General features: G+C 55.8%; 1 protein-coding gene across 2 annotated transcripts in view; it reads left to right on the top strand.

The window, feature by feature from the left end:
• LOC105473903 (neuronal guanine nucleotide exchange factor) overlaps window positions 1-17,332 on the top strand; it is a 136,526-nt gene that overhangs the window by 113,110 nt on the left and 6,084 nt on the right. For both annotated transcript variants that reach the window (XM_011728089.3, XM_071073576.1), the window contains 5 exons: window positions 5,991-6,151; window positions 7,856-8,008; window positions 9,409-9,538; window positions 13,830-13,904; window positions 16,785-16,874. In XM_011728089.3, the coding sequence (XP_011726391.2) occupies window positions 5,991-6,151; window positions 7,856-8,008; window positions 9,409-9,538; window positions 13,830-13,904; window positions 16,785-16,874 (609 nt within the window). The remainder of the gene's footprint in view (window positions 1-5,990; window positions 6,152-7,855; window positions 8,009-9,408; window positions 9,539-13,829; window positions 13,905-16,784; window positions 16,875-17,332) is intronic.

Genomic DNA, 17,332 nt, shown 5'->3' with positions numbered 1-17,332 from the left:
TCCATCCTCACACGGCGGTCAGAGGGGATGGACTTAAAATTGGGAGCCAGAGCCTGCAGGTCCCTGCTCAGTCCTCACAGTGGTGGTGCTGTCGCACCTGCACGTGCCTAGCGCCCCTGCCTCCCACCCGCTCCCGCCTCCCCCACGGCCGTCCATCGCCCGCCCCTCGTGGCGCCCGCCCCTTCTCTGCACAGGCCTTGGTGTCCCTGGGAATGGGTTTTCCTGCCCGTCTTTGGAACTCAGCCCCAATGCCAGAGCAGCGTCCCATCCCACCCTTGGTGAAGGCGGTTCCCAGATGCTGGATCAGTCATAACCCCAGAACATCTGTCAGGGCTCTGAGACGGCCAGGCCCCAGGCTGAGCGTTTCTCATTGTGCACCCCACTTCCTGGCAACAGCCTGATGAGGCCAGGACTGTTCTTCCCGTTTGGCAAGAACATGGAAACTGAGGCTTAGCGGGATTGAGGAATCCCATCCACAGCAGAGACTCTGGCTCAGTCCCAAGGTCCATCCACCGCAGAGACTCTGGCTCAGTCCCAAGGTCCATCCATAGCAGAGACTCTGGCTCAGTCCCAAGGTCAAGGCTGTGGCCATTTGCTGTTCAGCTGCCCATGGTGGACTCCAGGCGTGCCTCAGTCCTGGCGAATTGCAGGGCCACCTGGGCTGAGCCCCCTGAAGAAAGTCCAGGCTTGATCGGAGTTTAATCTTCACGAGGAATCCAAGCCAGGAATGGGCTTAGGAAAGCCAGGAAGTGTGACAAGAATACTGGCAGATAGCAACGGAGCTGAGAGCACCGTTCGGAGACCAAACGGAGATTCAGACAGTCGGGTCCAGGCTACCTGGGCATTCCCTGAGAAGGAGCTTCTGTAGCAGTGATACATATGTTCACACGCACCCTGATACACACACATTCACACACACACAGTCACATACTGTCATTCACACACATTCTCACACCATACACATTCACCCACTGTCATCCGCTCACACTCTTTCACACACAGCCACACATTAACACTCACACATTCACACCCACCTTCATACACACTCATTTACACAGTCACACATAATGCATTCACACACATTTACACCCACCCTCATACACACATTCACTCACATACTCATTCCCACATGTTCACACACTCATACACCACCCATTCACACATTAACACCCAGTCTCATACACACTCATTTACACTCAGTCACACATACACATTCACTCACATTCACGCCCACCCTAGTACACACTCATTCACACACTGTCACATACACGCATTCACACACATTCACACCCTCATACACATTTAGTCACGTGCATGCTCATTCATTCACTCATACATCTATACACTCATACACACTACTACGTGCCCCCACACACACATTCACTTACACACTCTCACAGCCACACCCATATACACATTGACCCACATTCACTTACACACACACCCATATACACACTCACACACATGCTCTCACACACCCATATACACATTCACTCACAATCACTTATACACATGCTCTCACACACCCATATACACATTCACTCACAATCACTTATACACATGCTCTCACACACCCATATACACACTCAAATTCACTTACATGCTCTCACACACTCATATACACATTCACCCACAATCACACACGCTCACACAGCCACACCCATATACACATTCACTCACAGTCACTTACATGCTCTCACACACCCATATTCACATTCACTCACAATCACTTGTGCACATGCTCTCACACACCCATATACACATTCACTCACAATCACTTATACACATGCTCTCACACACCCATATACACATTCACCCACAATCACTTATACACATGCTCTCACATACTCATATACACATTCACCCACAATCACACACGCTCTCACAGCCACACCCATATACTCATTCACCCACAATCTCCCACATACGCACTCTCATTCCTTCACACTCACACCCTGACTCGCATATGTGTATGCACACATACGCTCATTCCCACTCGCCCTCACAGGCTCACACTGCCTTCCACTACCCTGGGACGAAAGTGCCATGGGAGGGCAGTCTTGCCGTGTTCATGGCTGAGTGCCCAGTGCCTAGACCAGTGCCTGGTGCTCAGCAGATGCTCTGAGCATTTGTGGAGTGAAGGAATGAACAAGTGAGTGAATAAAGAGTGAGCAGAGCCTGGATCCCTTGTCAGCGCTCTGATGCCATGCAGAGGCTTAAATGAGAGCAACAGTAATACTGACAAGGGAAAGATAGCCATATCGACATGACAAATAATTTGACATACAAAATGAAGACAAACAGCCTGGAAGCTAAAATTCACAGGTGACATTGCCTGTAAGTGGATATGGAGGGGTGAGAGGTCCAGGAAATGAGATTCAGCCATACCGATTAGCGGGGATTCAGGCCAAGGCCCACAGCTGAAAGGCCCTACCTGCCATTGCCCCCGGCCCTGAAGATCAGGACAGAGATACTGTCGGCCAGAAGATCTGGGTGATCCAGAGCCAGGGTGTCACCCCAGGTGTCTCTAGCACACGTCCTTCGGGGCCATATGGTTTAATGGCATGCTTTTCTATGATGTGGCACTGTGGGCATGGGGGTTTCCCCTTGGTATCGTTAGTATCAGTTTTGTGAGTTATGTTTGCTTAGAACTTGGGAGCTGTAACTGCTTGACATTTTCTTAGGAGACTTAAATTTAGCAGCAGGAAAATGAATTCATAACAGCATCTGTAGCAGAGAAGCTTCCGGGAAACTGGCTCTCCATCATAGCCTCACTTTTGTGTTGGCGGACACTGGCCGACCCGGGGTCTGCTGCCAGTCAGCGCTGGGCTGCAGTCTGCTGCTCTGAGGCCCGCTGTGTGTGCTTGCTGTGGCTGCTTTTTAGGTAGATGAGGCAGACGTGACATGGGGATGGCCACGGAGAGGCCACAGGCTCATTTGAGTGTCTCATCTCTGACCATTGCTGACTCAAGTCAGGTGCAGACCCTGGGGTCCGGGTGGGCCCTGGCTGCTAATGGTGGTTCGGGGTCTGCAGTTGGCCGCTGGTCCTGGAATAACATCACTGTGAACGCTCTGTGGGGTGTTCCCAGCTTCCAGATTTGTCGCTTATTTTAGAGTGCTCTGTCAGGTGGGTGGGTGGGCAGAGCTTTGCAGGGAAGCAGCAGTGAGAGCTCCCGCAGGCGGGCATCAAATGCCCAGCAAACCCCTGCGCTGCCTGGGAGGTGGCAGCATCTCTGCTCCTCCAGCATCCAGCCATGTGACTTTGGGGACGCAACTTCAACTTCTCTGTGTCTGTTTCCTTTTGGTAAAACGGGAGCTTCTGTCTGTCCTTCCTGGGGGACCTGCGAGGATTAAGTGAAACGGCCTGCAAAACCCCACCACTCCAGAGCCCATGCGTTCGGGGAACAAATGCCTCTAATCCTGGAGCTCCTGCGTTCATGCCAAAGCCCTGAGCCCTGGGTCAGGCTCTGATGAGTGGGGAAACCGGAGGGCGGCCCTAAAAGGAGTGAGGCAGGGGATGGGCAGGACCCTGGGGAAGGGGCCAGACCCCACCCCACCCCCTACCCCACCCCAAACCTCACCCTGCCCCACCCCTACCCTCGCCGCTGCCCCCACCCCTATCCCCACCTTCATCTTCACCCTCACCCCCCACTCCACTCCCACCCTTATCCCTATCCTCACCTCCACTCCTACCCCACCTCACCCCTACCCTCATCCTTACCCCTAACCTCACCCTCACCCCTACCCTCACCCCTGCACCCACCCCATCCCCACCCTTACCTTCACCCCCACCCTTACTCCCACCTTTACCCCTACCCTCACCCTTATCCCCACTCCTACCCCCACCCTCACCTCTACCCTCATCCTCACCCCTACCCTCAACCTTACCCCCACCCCTACCCTCACCGTCATGCCCACCCTCACCCCTAACCCCACCCCTACCCTCACCCCACCCTCACCCTCACCTCCACCCTCACCCCTACCTCACCTTCACCCCTACCCTCACCCCTACCCCCACCCTCACCCCCACCCCCACCCTCACCCCCACCCTCACCCCTACCCTCACCCTCACCCCTACCCTCACCCTCACCCCTACCCCCACCTTCACCCCTACCCTCACCCTCACCCCTACCTTCACCCTCACCCCCACCACCCTCACCTCTACCCTCACCCTCACCCCCACCCCTACCCCACCCCCACCCCTACCCCCTCCCTCACATCTACCACCACCCTGACCCCTACCCCCTCCCTCACCCTCACCCCTACCCTCACCCTCACCCCTACTCTCAGCCTCACCCCTATCCCCACCCTCACCTCTACCCTCACCTTCACCCTTTCCCCCTACCCCGGGCTCCTCACTGCTCTGTTTCCATCCCTCCTCTGTGGCCATAACAAATTATCAGAAACCGGGTGGCAGAAGATGACAGGAATTGATTCTCCCACGGCCTGGGCAGGCCGTGCTCCCTCCGACAGCTCTGCGGAGGATCCTTCTGGCCAACTCCAACTGCTGCCTGTGCCTTCTCTTTGTGTCTGTGTCACATTGTCAGATCTCCCTCGGTCTCTTTTATAAAGACACCCATCATTGGTTTGGGACCAGCCTTAACCCAGGGTGATCTCATCTTGAACTCCTTGACTCAATTATGTCTGTACAGACCCTTTTCCCAAATAAGGTTCCACTCACGGGCACTGGGGTTAGGACGTGGATGTAGCTTCTGCTGGGGCCACAGTTCAACCCCCTATGCTGTCCCTCCTGGGAAGCGACTGAGGGACCTGAACCTGCCCTAAGTCGAGGAGTATCAGAGGGTGATGGGGAAGAGGAAGGTGGGTCATTGTGTTGATTTGTAAACAAGGGAGGAAGGTGAGCCGGGATCTGCCACCTGCCCTTACAGAATGACTGGTGAGATGCAGAGCTGCTGTTAGTTCCTAGTCAGCTATTCAGAGGCTCAGTACTCAGGTAATAATAATGACATCAAATAAAGGCACCTCCAGAAAATTGATCAGGTTATGTATGGATTTCTTTCTCTCTTCCAAAATGAAAATTGCCTTATTGGTTCCATTATAAAATCAGACCATGATACATGTTCATTGTTAAATTATCAGGTGATTCAAAAGGTAAAAAGAGTAAACATCCCCCCAGATTCCACCCCTGTGATGCTCATGCTTGACACTGGCCCGTTTCCTCCTGATGTTTTTCTGGGTGTGGAAGAACAGGATTCCTCCTACCTGTGGGTGTGCACCCACTCATGGGCTGAACCGCCACACCCAGCTCCACACCCACTGCCACACCCAGCGCACAGGCGGAACCACCACACCCAGCGCATGGGCCGAGCCACCCTTGGCAGCTATTGTGTGGCTGACGTCTCTCTTTTTTTTTTTTCAGACAGAGTATCACTCTGTCACCCAGGCTGGAGTGCAGTGGCATAATCTGGGCTCACTGCAGCCTTTGCCTCCCAGGTTCAAGTGATTCTCACGCCTCAGCCTCCCAAGCAGCTGGGATTACAGGCGCGTGCCACCACACCCAGCTAAGTTTTGTATTTTTAGTAGAGACAGGGTTTTACCATGTTGGCCTGGGTGGTCTTGCACTCCTGACCTCAAGTGATCTGCTCACCTCGGCCTCCTAAAGTGCTGGGATTACAAGAGTGAGTCGCCACGCCCAGTCTGACCTGTCTTGTTTTTGTCTTGTTTCATATTTTGGATCTTAGGCTGTGTGCAGGTGTCAGTGTGGTAAGTGTTCTCTCACAGGGAGTAGCCTCTGTGCCCTGTCACCTTAGGGGTAGTGTGCTCCCCAGGAAGAGCGGCCTGACTGCCATCCCCGGCCGCAGGTGTTACCAGCTGCTCCCGCAGCAGCCATCCCAGGCCCCAGCAGGAGGCGATTTTTCCCTTTCAGCGCCCTGCTGAGCGTCTCTCTGCTCCTCTCTGTCTCAGCACGAGGCTAGTGCCTTCGTGGAAGGCCAACTTCGGGCGGTAACCGTGGGGTCTCCCTGCCACAGGCCATGTTTGAGCTGGTCACTTCCGAGGCGTCCTACTACAAGAGCCTGAACCTGCTCGTGTCCCACTTCATGGAGAACGAGCGGATGAGGAAGATCCTGCACCCGTCCGAGGCGCACATCCTCTTCTCCAACGTCCTGGACGTGCTGGCCGTCAGTGAGCGGTGAGGACGGGGGAGATAGTCACCTCCCTCAGGGCCCTTCTTCATCCCGGGGCACATGCTTGAGACACTGGTGACAAGTGCTTGATACTGGCTTCTCTATGTCCAGATGTTTGGAATGTTCCATAATAAAATATAAATAAATGAACACATAAATCCAAACCTCACCACGTCTCCTGGCAGGGTGGCCAGTCACGTCCCCTTGCGTCCCTTCTCATGAGCACCTGTGCCCCACACAAAGCTCTGCGCTGAGCATCCTGCTGGCCCCAGGGTGGAGTGACACTGAGTCCAGCTCTCTCAAGCATCATACCCATGGTTGGACAGGTTTAAACCAGGCAGGTCCACGGGAGTCTTGTGACAGGGACAGAAGGTGTCCGTGTAAGCTGCTCCTTACCCTAGCAGAAAGTCCCAATGGCGCATGCAGGGCCCCCAGGCCCTGTGCAGGTGCAGCCCTGGATTCCCACGTCCTCACCTCCTGAGTGCGTTTGCCATGACTGGTGGAAGTGGTCTGGGAGCTGGGACTGTGTGAAGCCTGGGCTGAGCTGCAGCGGAGGAAGAGTAGACAGACATCTGTCCACTGAATCCTGTGAAAAGGAAAGGAACCGAATTGTGTGGCCAGGGTGAAAGAGCACTTACCTTCCCCAGGGCAGGCCACGGAGTTCTGCAGCCAGAAGCCACATGGGCTCAGCTGGGACAGGGCCTGGTGATCAGATGGGAAACCGAGGCAGGGCCCGGCGCAGCCCCGCTCTGAGCAGTGGGGATCTGCTCAGCATCACATGTGGCACCCTGGGAGCTGCTCGCTGTCTGTGGCCTCCATGTGGGTCTCTTCTCCGCATTGACACTCTCACTTCTGTTTGCAGCCCCCTCACCCCCTCATGGCAGCCTATTCTAGTGGATTTGGGAGGTGATGGCTGACTGGGGTCAGAGTGGCCTGTGAGGCCCCTGGGCTTCTGCCGCGGCACTTTTTTTTTTTTTTTTTTTTTTTTTTTTTGAGACAGTTTCACTCTTGTTGCCCAGGCTGGAGTGCAATGGCGCGATTTCGACTCATGGCAATCTCCGCCTCCTGGGTTCAATTCTCCTGCCTCGATCTCCTGAGTAGCTGGCACTACAGGCGTCCACCACCACGCTCGGCTAATTTTTTGTATTTTTAGTAGAGACAGGGTTTCACCATGTTGGCCAGGCTGGTCTCAAACTCCTGACCTCAGATGATCCACCAGCCTTGGCCTCTGAAAGTGTTGGGATTACAGGCGTGAGCCACCGCGCCTGGCCCTGCCACGACACTTCTGTCTTATGTACTTATTTGTATTTTACTGTGGAAAATTCCAAGCATGCAGAGGTAGACGTCCATGTGCGCTGGACACCAGCATCAGCAGTGGTCAGCCCAGGGGCCAGTCCCCACCCCCCAGGGGACCCTTCTGAAGCAGATTCCCGTGGTCATCTATTTTATCTTCAAACACATCAGCACACACCTGAAAGGTAAGGGCTCTCGGTGCTCCCAGCGCTATCAGCCCTGTGAAAACACAGTAATTCTTCAAGATGACCAAATACACCACCAGTGCTCGGTGGCCCTGCCGACGGATCTTGTCGGCCTGTACACTCACCACGCGCACTGGTATGTCTCAGTCAGGCTCTCACGCTGCCCTTGGTGAGACAATCCCCCACGCTCCCCCCTGGGCACCCTCCACCCCAAGCCGCTGCCTCTCGCAGGTTCCTCCTGGAGCTGGAGCACCGGATGGAGGAGAACATTGTCATCTCCGACGTGTGCGACATCGTGTACCGTTACGCGGCCGACCACTTCTCCGTCTACATCACCTATGTCAGCAATCAGACCTACCAGGAGCGGGCCTACAAGCAGCTGCTGTGAGTGTGCCTGGCGAGGGGCTGGGGCAGGGGCGGCGCCCAGCACAGCCATACCAGTGCTGGCCCAGGCTCCTTACACGGTGGTGCTTCATGGTCCTTCACCTCTGTGTTCCCAAGGTCCACATAGGCCACCCGAGTTGGCCAGGCTGGTGACAGTATCCCAACCCAGCACGTTCCAGGGTGTTTTGGTGTCACTAGAGAAACATTAGCCCAGCCAGTCCCCAAGAGAATCAGTGTAGCATTCACTGGACCTGGATCCAACGGCCGAGCAGAGCACTGTGCAGTTAGAAAAGACAGCGTGAGGTCAAGTGATGTCACGTGGACAATTCAGAACCCTGGACATCAGAGACTGGGTTTGAACTAGCGACAGGGGCAGGGACGGGGTGGGAAGGAGCCTTGGTGGGGCTCTTGAGCAGCGCCGGGGCATTGATTGCTAAGCTGCCCGTTTTGAAAACTTTCTCTGAGGTTTAGTTGACAAGGTAATTTTCCAGCCAGCGTGCCTCTTCTGAATTCTCTGCACTGAGGTTCGCGCTTCAGTGACTGGGGTTAGCTGGGGAGGCCATCCCGGCTCCGCACAGAAGCACCGAGGGATTTTTCCAGTCGCAGCGTCTGCACATTGCACCTCACTGGCTTTTCCACCAAGACATGGAGTTCATGGTGCCCGTTTCGAGCCTGAGTCTTTGGGCATTTGGATATTTTAACAGTTGGTGAAGGAAAATTGGAACTGGAGGGAATCAGGATGCAATTTTTGGGGGATAAACATTGAGAAGGCAAGCACATGGCAGATTAGGAAGCACTCACAGCTCCCAAGAGCCCATGCTGTGGCCCCCGCCAGGCCTCGTGAGCACAGAGGCTGAGTGACAGGCAGAGCGCCCGACCCTGCCGTCCCGCTGTCCCTGCCCTCCCACTGTCCCTGCCGTCCCGCTGTCCCTGCCATTCCTGCTGACATGCATGGGGCTGAGCTCACCTCCAGCTCTCCCAGCCCTCATCCGCGCTGCAGCCCGGCCCACCTCCAAGCCCCCCTGTCAGAAATAGTGCAGGCTGTCCTGTCGATGTCTATAGCCTGCTGCCCATTCCTGTCACTATGTGGGTTTACCTTGCCACGGTTTCCTGCTGGGTGAAATCATTTAATTGTGCGTCTTGGCCACACGAGGAATCCTTGTCCTCCCACAGACAGCATATTGTGCCAAGTCTTCAAGGCCAGGCATGTGAAACCACTATTGTTATTTGACTTGTATGTGAACAGTCTATTTTCCTTTTGAAAAAAATCACAAAGAAATCAACATGTTTTCTGAGCCCGTGGGTCGTCTGGATCCTGGGAGGCTGTGAACGGGGAGGAGGAGTCTCCAGTTCATGCCTCCTGCAGCCCAGAGACCTACTCCACGTGTCTGTGTCCCCAGCCAGGAGAAGGCGGCTTTTCGGGAGCTGATCTCGCAGCTAGAGCTCGACCCCAAGTGCAAGGGGCTGCCCTTCTCCTCCTTCCTCATCCTGCCTTTCCAGAGGATCACACGCCTCAAGCTGTTGGTCCAGGTACAGCCTCCTCCACCTGACCCACAGACGGGGTTTCCCAGGCTTTCCTGTGGTCATTCCGGGGCCCTGTTCCGGGTCATTGGCTTTCTAGGAGGTCTGTTGGTTCAACAGATACTATCTAAGCTCCTCCCATGCGTGCCAAGCACGTTCCTGGGCAGTGAGGGCACCACCCCTGCTCCCAGGGAGCCCCATCGCAGGGGGGACAGACTGATCCATACACAGCCAGGAAGTGGGCATGGCTGTGGGGACAGCCAAATGGGCCCACATGACAGGGGTGGCTGGCTGGCCACTGCCAGTTGCAGGGGTGGGGGCGGATCAGGAAAGACACGTGACGTGTAAGCTGAGACCTGGCTGACAGGGAGGAGCTGGTGGGGGCAGGTAGAGGAAAGAACATTCCACGCAGAGGGAACCGCTTGTGCAAAGGCCCCGAGACTTCAAGGTTCATGGCCAGAAAGGCCAGCAGCAAGCTCGGGAGCATGACGGGGATGGGAGTGGGTGTGGAGATGGGGACAGAGGCAGGTCCAGGGAAGACATGGGGTCCTGTCCTCAGTGTGACGGGAGTCACCTGATCGGACCCACTTTTAGGAGCTGGCCCTGGCTGCTCCAGAGGGTGACGGAAACAGGGAAGGGGTTACACTGGCCTGTGGGGCTGGGCCGGAGAGTGGGGGCCCGGCAGGGATGTCAGGGAATTGAAATCAGTGACTGGATGAGAGAAGGACCGAGAGTGACTCTTCGGTTTTTACCTTGAGCAGTTTGGGGGTGTGCGGCCATTGCTGAGATGGGGAAGTCTTGGGGCATGGAGGACTCGGGATTCAGGGCAGGATGACCTGAGTTTGAGGTGACTTTGGACAGTTCAGTGTCAGAGGTCAGAGTTAAAGGGAGAAGTCGGGCAGGACCCGTTGGCATCAAGGTGGTAATTAACGGAAGAGACCGCCAAGGAAGGAGAGAAAGGGGCCTGAGACCAAACTCAGGGACGTAGCCAGGCCTGGGAAGGAACAGCGATGAGGGAGGAGGAAACCCACAGAGCTGGAGGCGTGGGAGACTGCGGGGCATGGGGCTTCCAGAAAAGGGAGGCTCCAGCCAGACCCAGAGGCAGGCCCAAGACCCCCTCCGCCTGACAGGCCCAGAGGCAGGACCGAGACCCCCTCCGCCTGACAGGCCCAGAGGCAGGACCGAGACCCCCTCCGCCTGACAGGCCCAGAGGCAGGACCGAGACCCCCTCCGCCTGACAGGCCCAGAGGCAGGACCGAGACCCCCTCCGCCTGACAGGCCCAGAGGCAGGACCGAGACCCCCTCCGCCTGACAGGCCCAGAGGCAGGACCGAGACCCCCTCCGCCTGACAGGCCCAGAGGCAGGACCGAGACCCCCTCCGCCTGACAGGCCCAGAGGCAGGACCGAGACCCCCTCCGCCTGACAGGCCCAGAGGCAGGACCGAGACCCCCTCCGCCTGACAGGCCCAGAGGCAGGACCGAGACCCCCTCCGCCTGACAGGCCCAGTGAGACAGGACCGAGACCCCCTCCGCCTGACAGGCCCAGAGGCAGGACCGAGACCCCCTCCGCCTGACAGGCCCAGAGGCAGGACCGAGACCCCCTCCGCCTGACAGGCCCAGAGGCAGGACCGAGACCCCCTCCGCCTGACAGGCCCAGAGGCAGGACCGAGACCCCCTCCGCCTGACAGGCCCAGAGGCAGGACCGAGACCCCCTCCGCCTGACAGGCCCAGAGGCAGGACCGAGACCCCCTCCGCCTGACAGGCCCAGAGGCAGGACCGAGACCCCCTCCGCCTGACAGGCCCAGAGGCAGGACCGAGACCCCCTCCGCCTGACAGGCCCAGAGGCAGGACCGAGACCCCCTCCGCCTGACAGGCCCAGTGAGACAGGACCGAGACCCCCTCCGCCTGACAGGCCCAGAGGCAGGACCGAGACCCCCTCCGCCTGACAGGCCCAGAGGCAGGACCGAGACCCCCTCCGCCTGACAGGCCCAGAGGCAGGACCGAGACCCCCTCCGCCTGACAGGCCCAGAGGCAGGACCGAGACCCCCTCCGCCTGACAGGCCCAGTGAGACAGGACGGAGACCCCCTCCGCCTGACAGGCCCAGAGGCAGGATGGAGACCCCCTCCGCCTGACAGGCTTAGTGAGGCAGGACGGAGACCCCCTCTGCCTGACAGGCCCAGTGAGACAAGATGGAGACCCCCTCCGCCTGACAGGCCCAGTGAGGCAGGACAGAGACCCCCTCCGCCTCACAGGTGCCGGGGCCCTGTCTACTGATGCCCTGGGCAGAGGGAGCCATTGGCAGCTGGGCTCGTGAAGTGGACGGTGTAGAGTGCAGCTGTGGTCCTGAGGGGCATGAGCTGAGGGGGACCTTAGAGCCACAGGTAGCAGAGGTCAGAGGTCAGACAGGTGAGCGGCCAAAGACCTAGAGGCAGCTACTCCAAAAGAGCAGAATTAGAGAGGAGGCCCGTCCCAGGAGGAAAGGGCTTGGGAGCATGAGGCCAAGGAAGCAGGTGTCAGGAGAAGCTAACAGAGATACCAACGTGAGGCACAGCCGGGGCGGCGACCCCAAACCAGAAGACACCTGTGATGAACGCAATTCCATGGGAATTTTTTTTTAACTTAGAAAAAGTGAAACAGAAGACAGTAACATTTCCTAATTATGCAGTGAAAAATATTTTAGGACACTTTATAGGGAAAGTGCATATGGATATATTAAAACCTTAGCTTCTGTAAGATGAAAACCAACAATAAGATTAAAAGCAATGGGGGCCGGGCGTGGTGGCTCAAGCCTGTAATCCCAGCACTTTGGGAGGCCGAGACGGGCGGATCACGAGGTCGGGAGATCAAGACCATCCTGGCGAACACGGTGAAATCCCGTCTCTACTAAAAAAATACAAAAAACTAGCCGGGCGAGGTGGTGGGCACCTGTAGTCCCAGCTACTCGGGAGGCTGAGGCAGGAGAATGGCGGGAACCCGGGAGGCGGAGCTTGCAGTGAGCTGAGATCCGGCCACTGCACTCCAGCCTGGGAGACAGAGCGAGACTCCGTCTCAAAAAAAAAAAAAAAAAGCAATGGGAATGCAGTGATTAGGAAATGGTGGAATGGGGACAGCTGGGGTGGGCGCTCAGGGAAGGGCTCAGAGAAAGGGGTGGTGGGTCAGGGACCATTCCAGAGAGAACAGCAAGTCTCCGCATCAGGCAGCATGCTGGGGACATACTGAGAGGAGGCTGGCGTGGGAGAGCACGCACCAGGCTAAGGAACCCATACTGTCCTCCATTTGAGGCCACCCATGCCACCTGGTCAGATGCAGCTTTTATGCCTGTGAGAAAAGATGCGCCTGGACTGTGCTGTTTAGCCAGGATTTGGAAGTAGGGGGACAGTTAATGACAGGCGAGGTGACCACATACAGGGCGGAAGAAACAGGAAGGCTGCTGTGGGTCTCAAAGGTCTCTGGCTTGGCTGCCAGGCAGAGGTGGGCAAGTGACCACAGGAGAGGCTTGGGCTGCTGTCAGGGGAGGCGTCTGTGCTGCCGTGGCACCCAGCAGCCGGGAGGACAGGTGGTTGGTGCTCAGATGCACCCAGCCTACCTACAGGACAAAAGCCAGTTGGAAAACATGGGCATGGTGGTGATTGCTAGGAGGAAACCATGTAGAGTTTATAGAGCAATGCCAAAATCATAATTTACAGGTGAAAGCAGTGTGGGCATAATTTTTCGTTAATTGAAGAAAACTGAACAATTGGAGAAAAGACTCTTTCATACACTTTCATGGATAAGACCAAAGTTAACAAAGTTTCGGGGCCCAATGACAGTCCCAGGGAGGAGAGGGAAGCCCTTGGTCTCCCTACCCCTGTCCCGTAAGCATTTAGCTCCCCTTGGGGACAGAGCTGACCCTGACTGAGTGCGTGACAGTCCTCACTGCTGGATGCTGGATGCGGGCTCTCTTGCCCTCCATTTGTCAGATGGAGACTGTGTGCATGTGGGTGTGTGCATGCATGTGTGTGTGCAGGTATGCATGTGTGTAGGTGCATGTATGTATGTATGTGCACGTGTGCTTGTATGCATGTTTGTACACGTGTGCTTGTGTGTGCACTGTGTGTTTGCAGGTGTGCATGCATCATGTGCATGTGTGCACAAGTATGTATGCACGTATGTGTGCACACAGGTCTGCATGCATGTGTGTGTGTGCGTGCTGCAGCATGGGGCTGGACTGGTGCAGTAGGGAGGCAGTTACGGTCAAGATGAGAAATGGGAGGAAAGATCAGAAAAGATTAAAGTTAACGCAGCCTTTCCCTGTGCGTAGAACATCCTGAAGAGGGTAGAAGAGAGGTCTGAGCGGGAGTGCACTGCCTTGGATGCCCACAAGGAGCTGGAAATGGTGAGTTTCGCCGCCTCTTGTGCTGTATCCCAATGCACTGCTTTCCTCATCCAGGAGCACCTTTCCGGCCCTGCTCCCCACGTGTCCATGTGTCTTTTTAGAAAATGCAAATTTATTTTAAAATTCACTTTTACAATCCAGAAGAGTCACTGGGACTTAAAAAATATACACCAGGTGTGGCTTGTGTAGAGCCTTCTTCACCCTGCTTCCTGGCTCCAGCCTTACATACCCTGTCTGTTACTGTACCGCAGCACGGCCCTCAGGACACTCTACACCGGTGTGGAGCTCTGCGATCATGCACAGGCCCTGACTCCTCTCATCAGCCGCCTGGTATTGTTCTATGCAGGCATCTGGGGTGCACACAGACCCCAGGCTTGCTTTTGCCTGTTTCTCCATGTCAGAAGCAGTCTCTCCTCCCTCCTGTGAGGCTCACCAAGGCTGGTTCCCACTCTCCCTATGCCCTGACGTAGCCCTTTACTCTGAACCCATCCCTCCACGCCACTCTCCCGTTCCCTGGAGCTCAGTCGCACCTGTGCATCTCTGTGAGGAGATTCACTGGCGCTGCCCAAGAGTGCAAGGACCATCTCCTGACTCTCAGAGAGAGACGGCTCCTCCTGGAGGTTTGGAGCAGAGCAGGGGTTGTGCAGGAAGGGCCAGCGAGTACGTTTCAGTCCTCAGGAGCTCTTACCATGCGCTCTGCCGCGTTTGGCTCCTGGCATCAGCTGGAGCTGAGAGCCAGCTTTTGGCAGCTGTGCTAGGGCACCTCCATTGAGCCAGTGATGCCGTCATGGTGGAGAGCAAGGTGGGGGACATCCATATTCCACTTCTTTGTCACCCCGTGGCAGAAGCTTAGCAAAAAGAGTATCACCCTCAGTGGGCATCTGATGGTCATTCTCAGCCACACTGAGACATGAGGACTTCCTACCCTAATGCAGTTGGTTCCCACCTCGGGCCTCTCCTCCTGTCCCTTTCCCAGACCATTTGGCCACCAAAATTCCTCTGGTAGTGACACGCTGTGCCTAGTGGGGAAAGGCTGGTGCCTCAAGCAGGGTAGCCAGGGGACATCCGTGACCTGTGAGCCAGGCAGCATCTCTAGGGGCCCATGCCCACCTCTGGAAGCAGAGCTTCCCTTTTTAAAGTTCTTTTCTACTTTCATCTTCATTTTCCTTATAATGAAAGGTATTCTCTGTTTCTAACAGGCTTGTTTTTTAAAATAAAGGTTTGTTTTTTCTCTGATTTATAAAAGTAATTTTACTCAATACCAGGAAACTCAGAAAATGCTTGTAAGTAAAAAGAAAACAATAAACTTCAGTACCACTTCGCCCTCCCTGCCAACAGGCTGCAGCTCGCCCTGAACAGACACCTGTGCACGCACACTCGCAGGGCGCGGACATGCTGCAGCTCGCCCCGAAACAGACATACACATGACACACGCCCAGCACATACACGCCCATACATATCACACACGGTACACACTGCACACACACATACACGGCCCCTATAGATCACACAGTACACACTGCACACACACACAGTACACACAGCACACACATGCATGACACGTACATATCACACAGTACACACTGCACACACACATACACGGCCCCTATAGATCACACAGTACACACTGCACACACACACAGTACACACAGCACACACATGCATGACACGTACATATCACACAGTACACACTGCACACACACATACACGGCCCCTATAGATCACACAGTACACACTGCACATACACACAGTACACACAGCACACACATGCCCATACATATCACACACAGTACATACTGCACACACACATACACGGCCCCTATATATCACACAGTACACACTGCACATACACACAGCACATGCTTATCACACACAGTACATGCAGCACACACGTGCATGGCACATACATATCACACACAATACACAGTGCACATGCATACAACACACACATAATACTGCACACACTGCATATACACAGCACACATGCACACACATGGCACACACATATCACACACAGTACACACTGCACATGCATACACAGCACACATACACATATGACCCTGCACGTATGCTCAGCACACACTGTATATACACAGCACATGCATGCACCACGGCACGCATGGCACACAGCACACACACACCACTGTATTCTTTACAAAAAGGGCTTGTGGTTTAGAAACAGCTGTGCCCTGCATTCGAGTGGAGCATGTGGAGTCCCCGCATTCACGCGGAGTCCCTGCCTCTGTCCTGGATTTCTGTCCTTGCATATATGCATAGATCATAATCATTTTAATCAAATCTGTTGCTGACTCTTGAGGCTGACAATCGTGTTTCTCATTCTAGACAACACAGCAGGGAGCCCCTTGCGCACACTTCTCAGGGCATGGTGCTCATTTATGTGCCTGACTGAGAGCCTGCGGCGAGCCTGGCCCTGTGCCAGAGCCCATGCGTCAGTGCGGAATTTTCTTTCTTCAGTACGAGTCCTCAGGAGTCCCAGAAAGTGTGGAATTGTTAGGCCCCTTGGTGCCTGGGTTGCCTCCCAGGAGGGTGTGGGGAGAACAGCCCGGAGCCCTGCCGGGCCGTCCAGCCTGCGGAGGAGGAGGGCTGCCTCACGCGTGTCTTTTCTGGAGTTTGCTTCCTAGCGAGGACAAGGCACCAACTTTCTCCACCGAAACTAACAGGTTTTCCCACTTGCCATTGTGCCACAAGGTGCTAGAAAGAGGAGCTCCAGCCCGATTGAGACTGGCCGGCCAGCCTCAGCTGTGGGCACAGTGCCTGGTCACAGTGGTCACTGAGCCCTCTCTGTGGCCTGACGGAGCGGGAGGAAGGGGCTGGGACAGCTGGCTCTGGTGGCCTGATGGGCCCTCCTTCTTGTCCCAGGTGGTGAAGGCATGCAATGAGGGCGTGAGGAAGATGAGCCGCACGGAGCAGATGATCTGCATTCAGAAGAAGATGGAGTTCAAGATCAAGGTGAACTGGAGCGATTGGTGTCAGCCTGTACCTATGCACGGGCCCCTGGCCCCGCCCTGCCCCAGAGGCACAGATCACCACGCCTGGCTGGCCTTCCTTAGGTCCTTGGTCACTGGACACACTTAGGGTCCCCTCTGCCCCCTCCCCAGCTGAAGCCACCCAACCTGCCACCAGGCATGAAACACCACCACGGTGGCCCAGACCTGTCTCCTGAGAGACGGGAGTGCAGGGCTAGTGTGCAGCCTAGAGCCGTACGGGGTGTGGATCCTGCTCTCACCTGCCAGCCGCGTGGCCTGGAGCAGTCAGTTTACGTGGAGGACGTGGTGGGGGCTACTCCAGGGATCCTCAAACCAGGAGGATTTGGAAGTGACCAGCCTCCCCCAAACTTCACAGGAAACTTCAGGCACTTGTGAGCCCCTAAGGTCCCCTGGGGCCTGACTTTCTGGGAACTCGGCCAC

The sequence above is a fragment of the Macaca nemestrina genome, chromosome 11, assembly GCF_043159975.1.
Source record: "Macaca nemestrina isolate mMacNem1 chromosome 11, mMacNem.hap1, whole genome shotgun sequence".
Lineage (NCBI taxonomy): Eukaryota > Metazoa > Chordata > Mammalia > Primates > Cercopithecidae > Macaca > Macaca nemestrina.
This window is presented reverse-complemented; position numbering and strand designations above follow the sequence as displayed.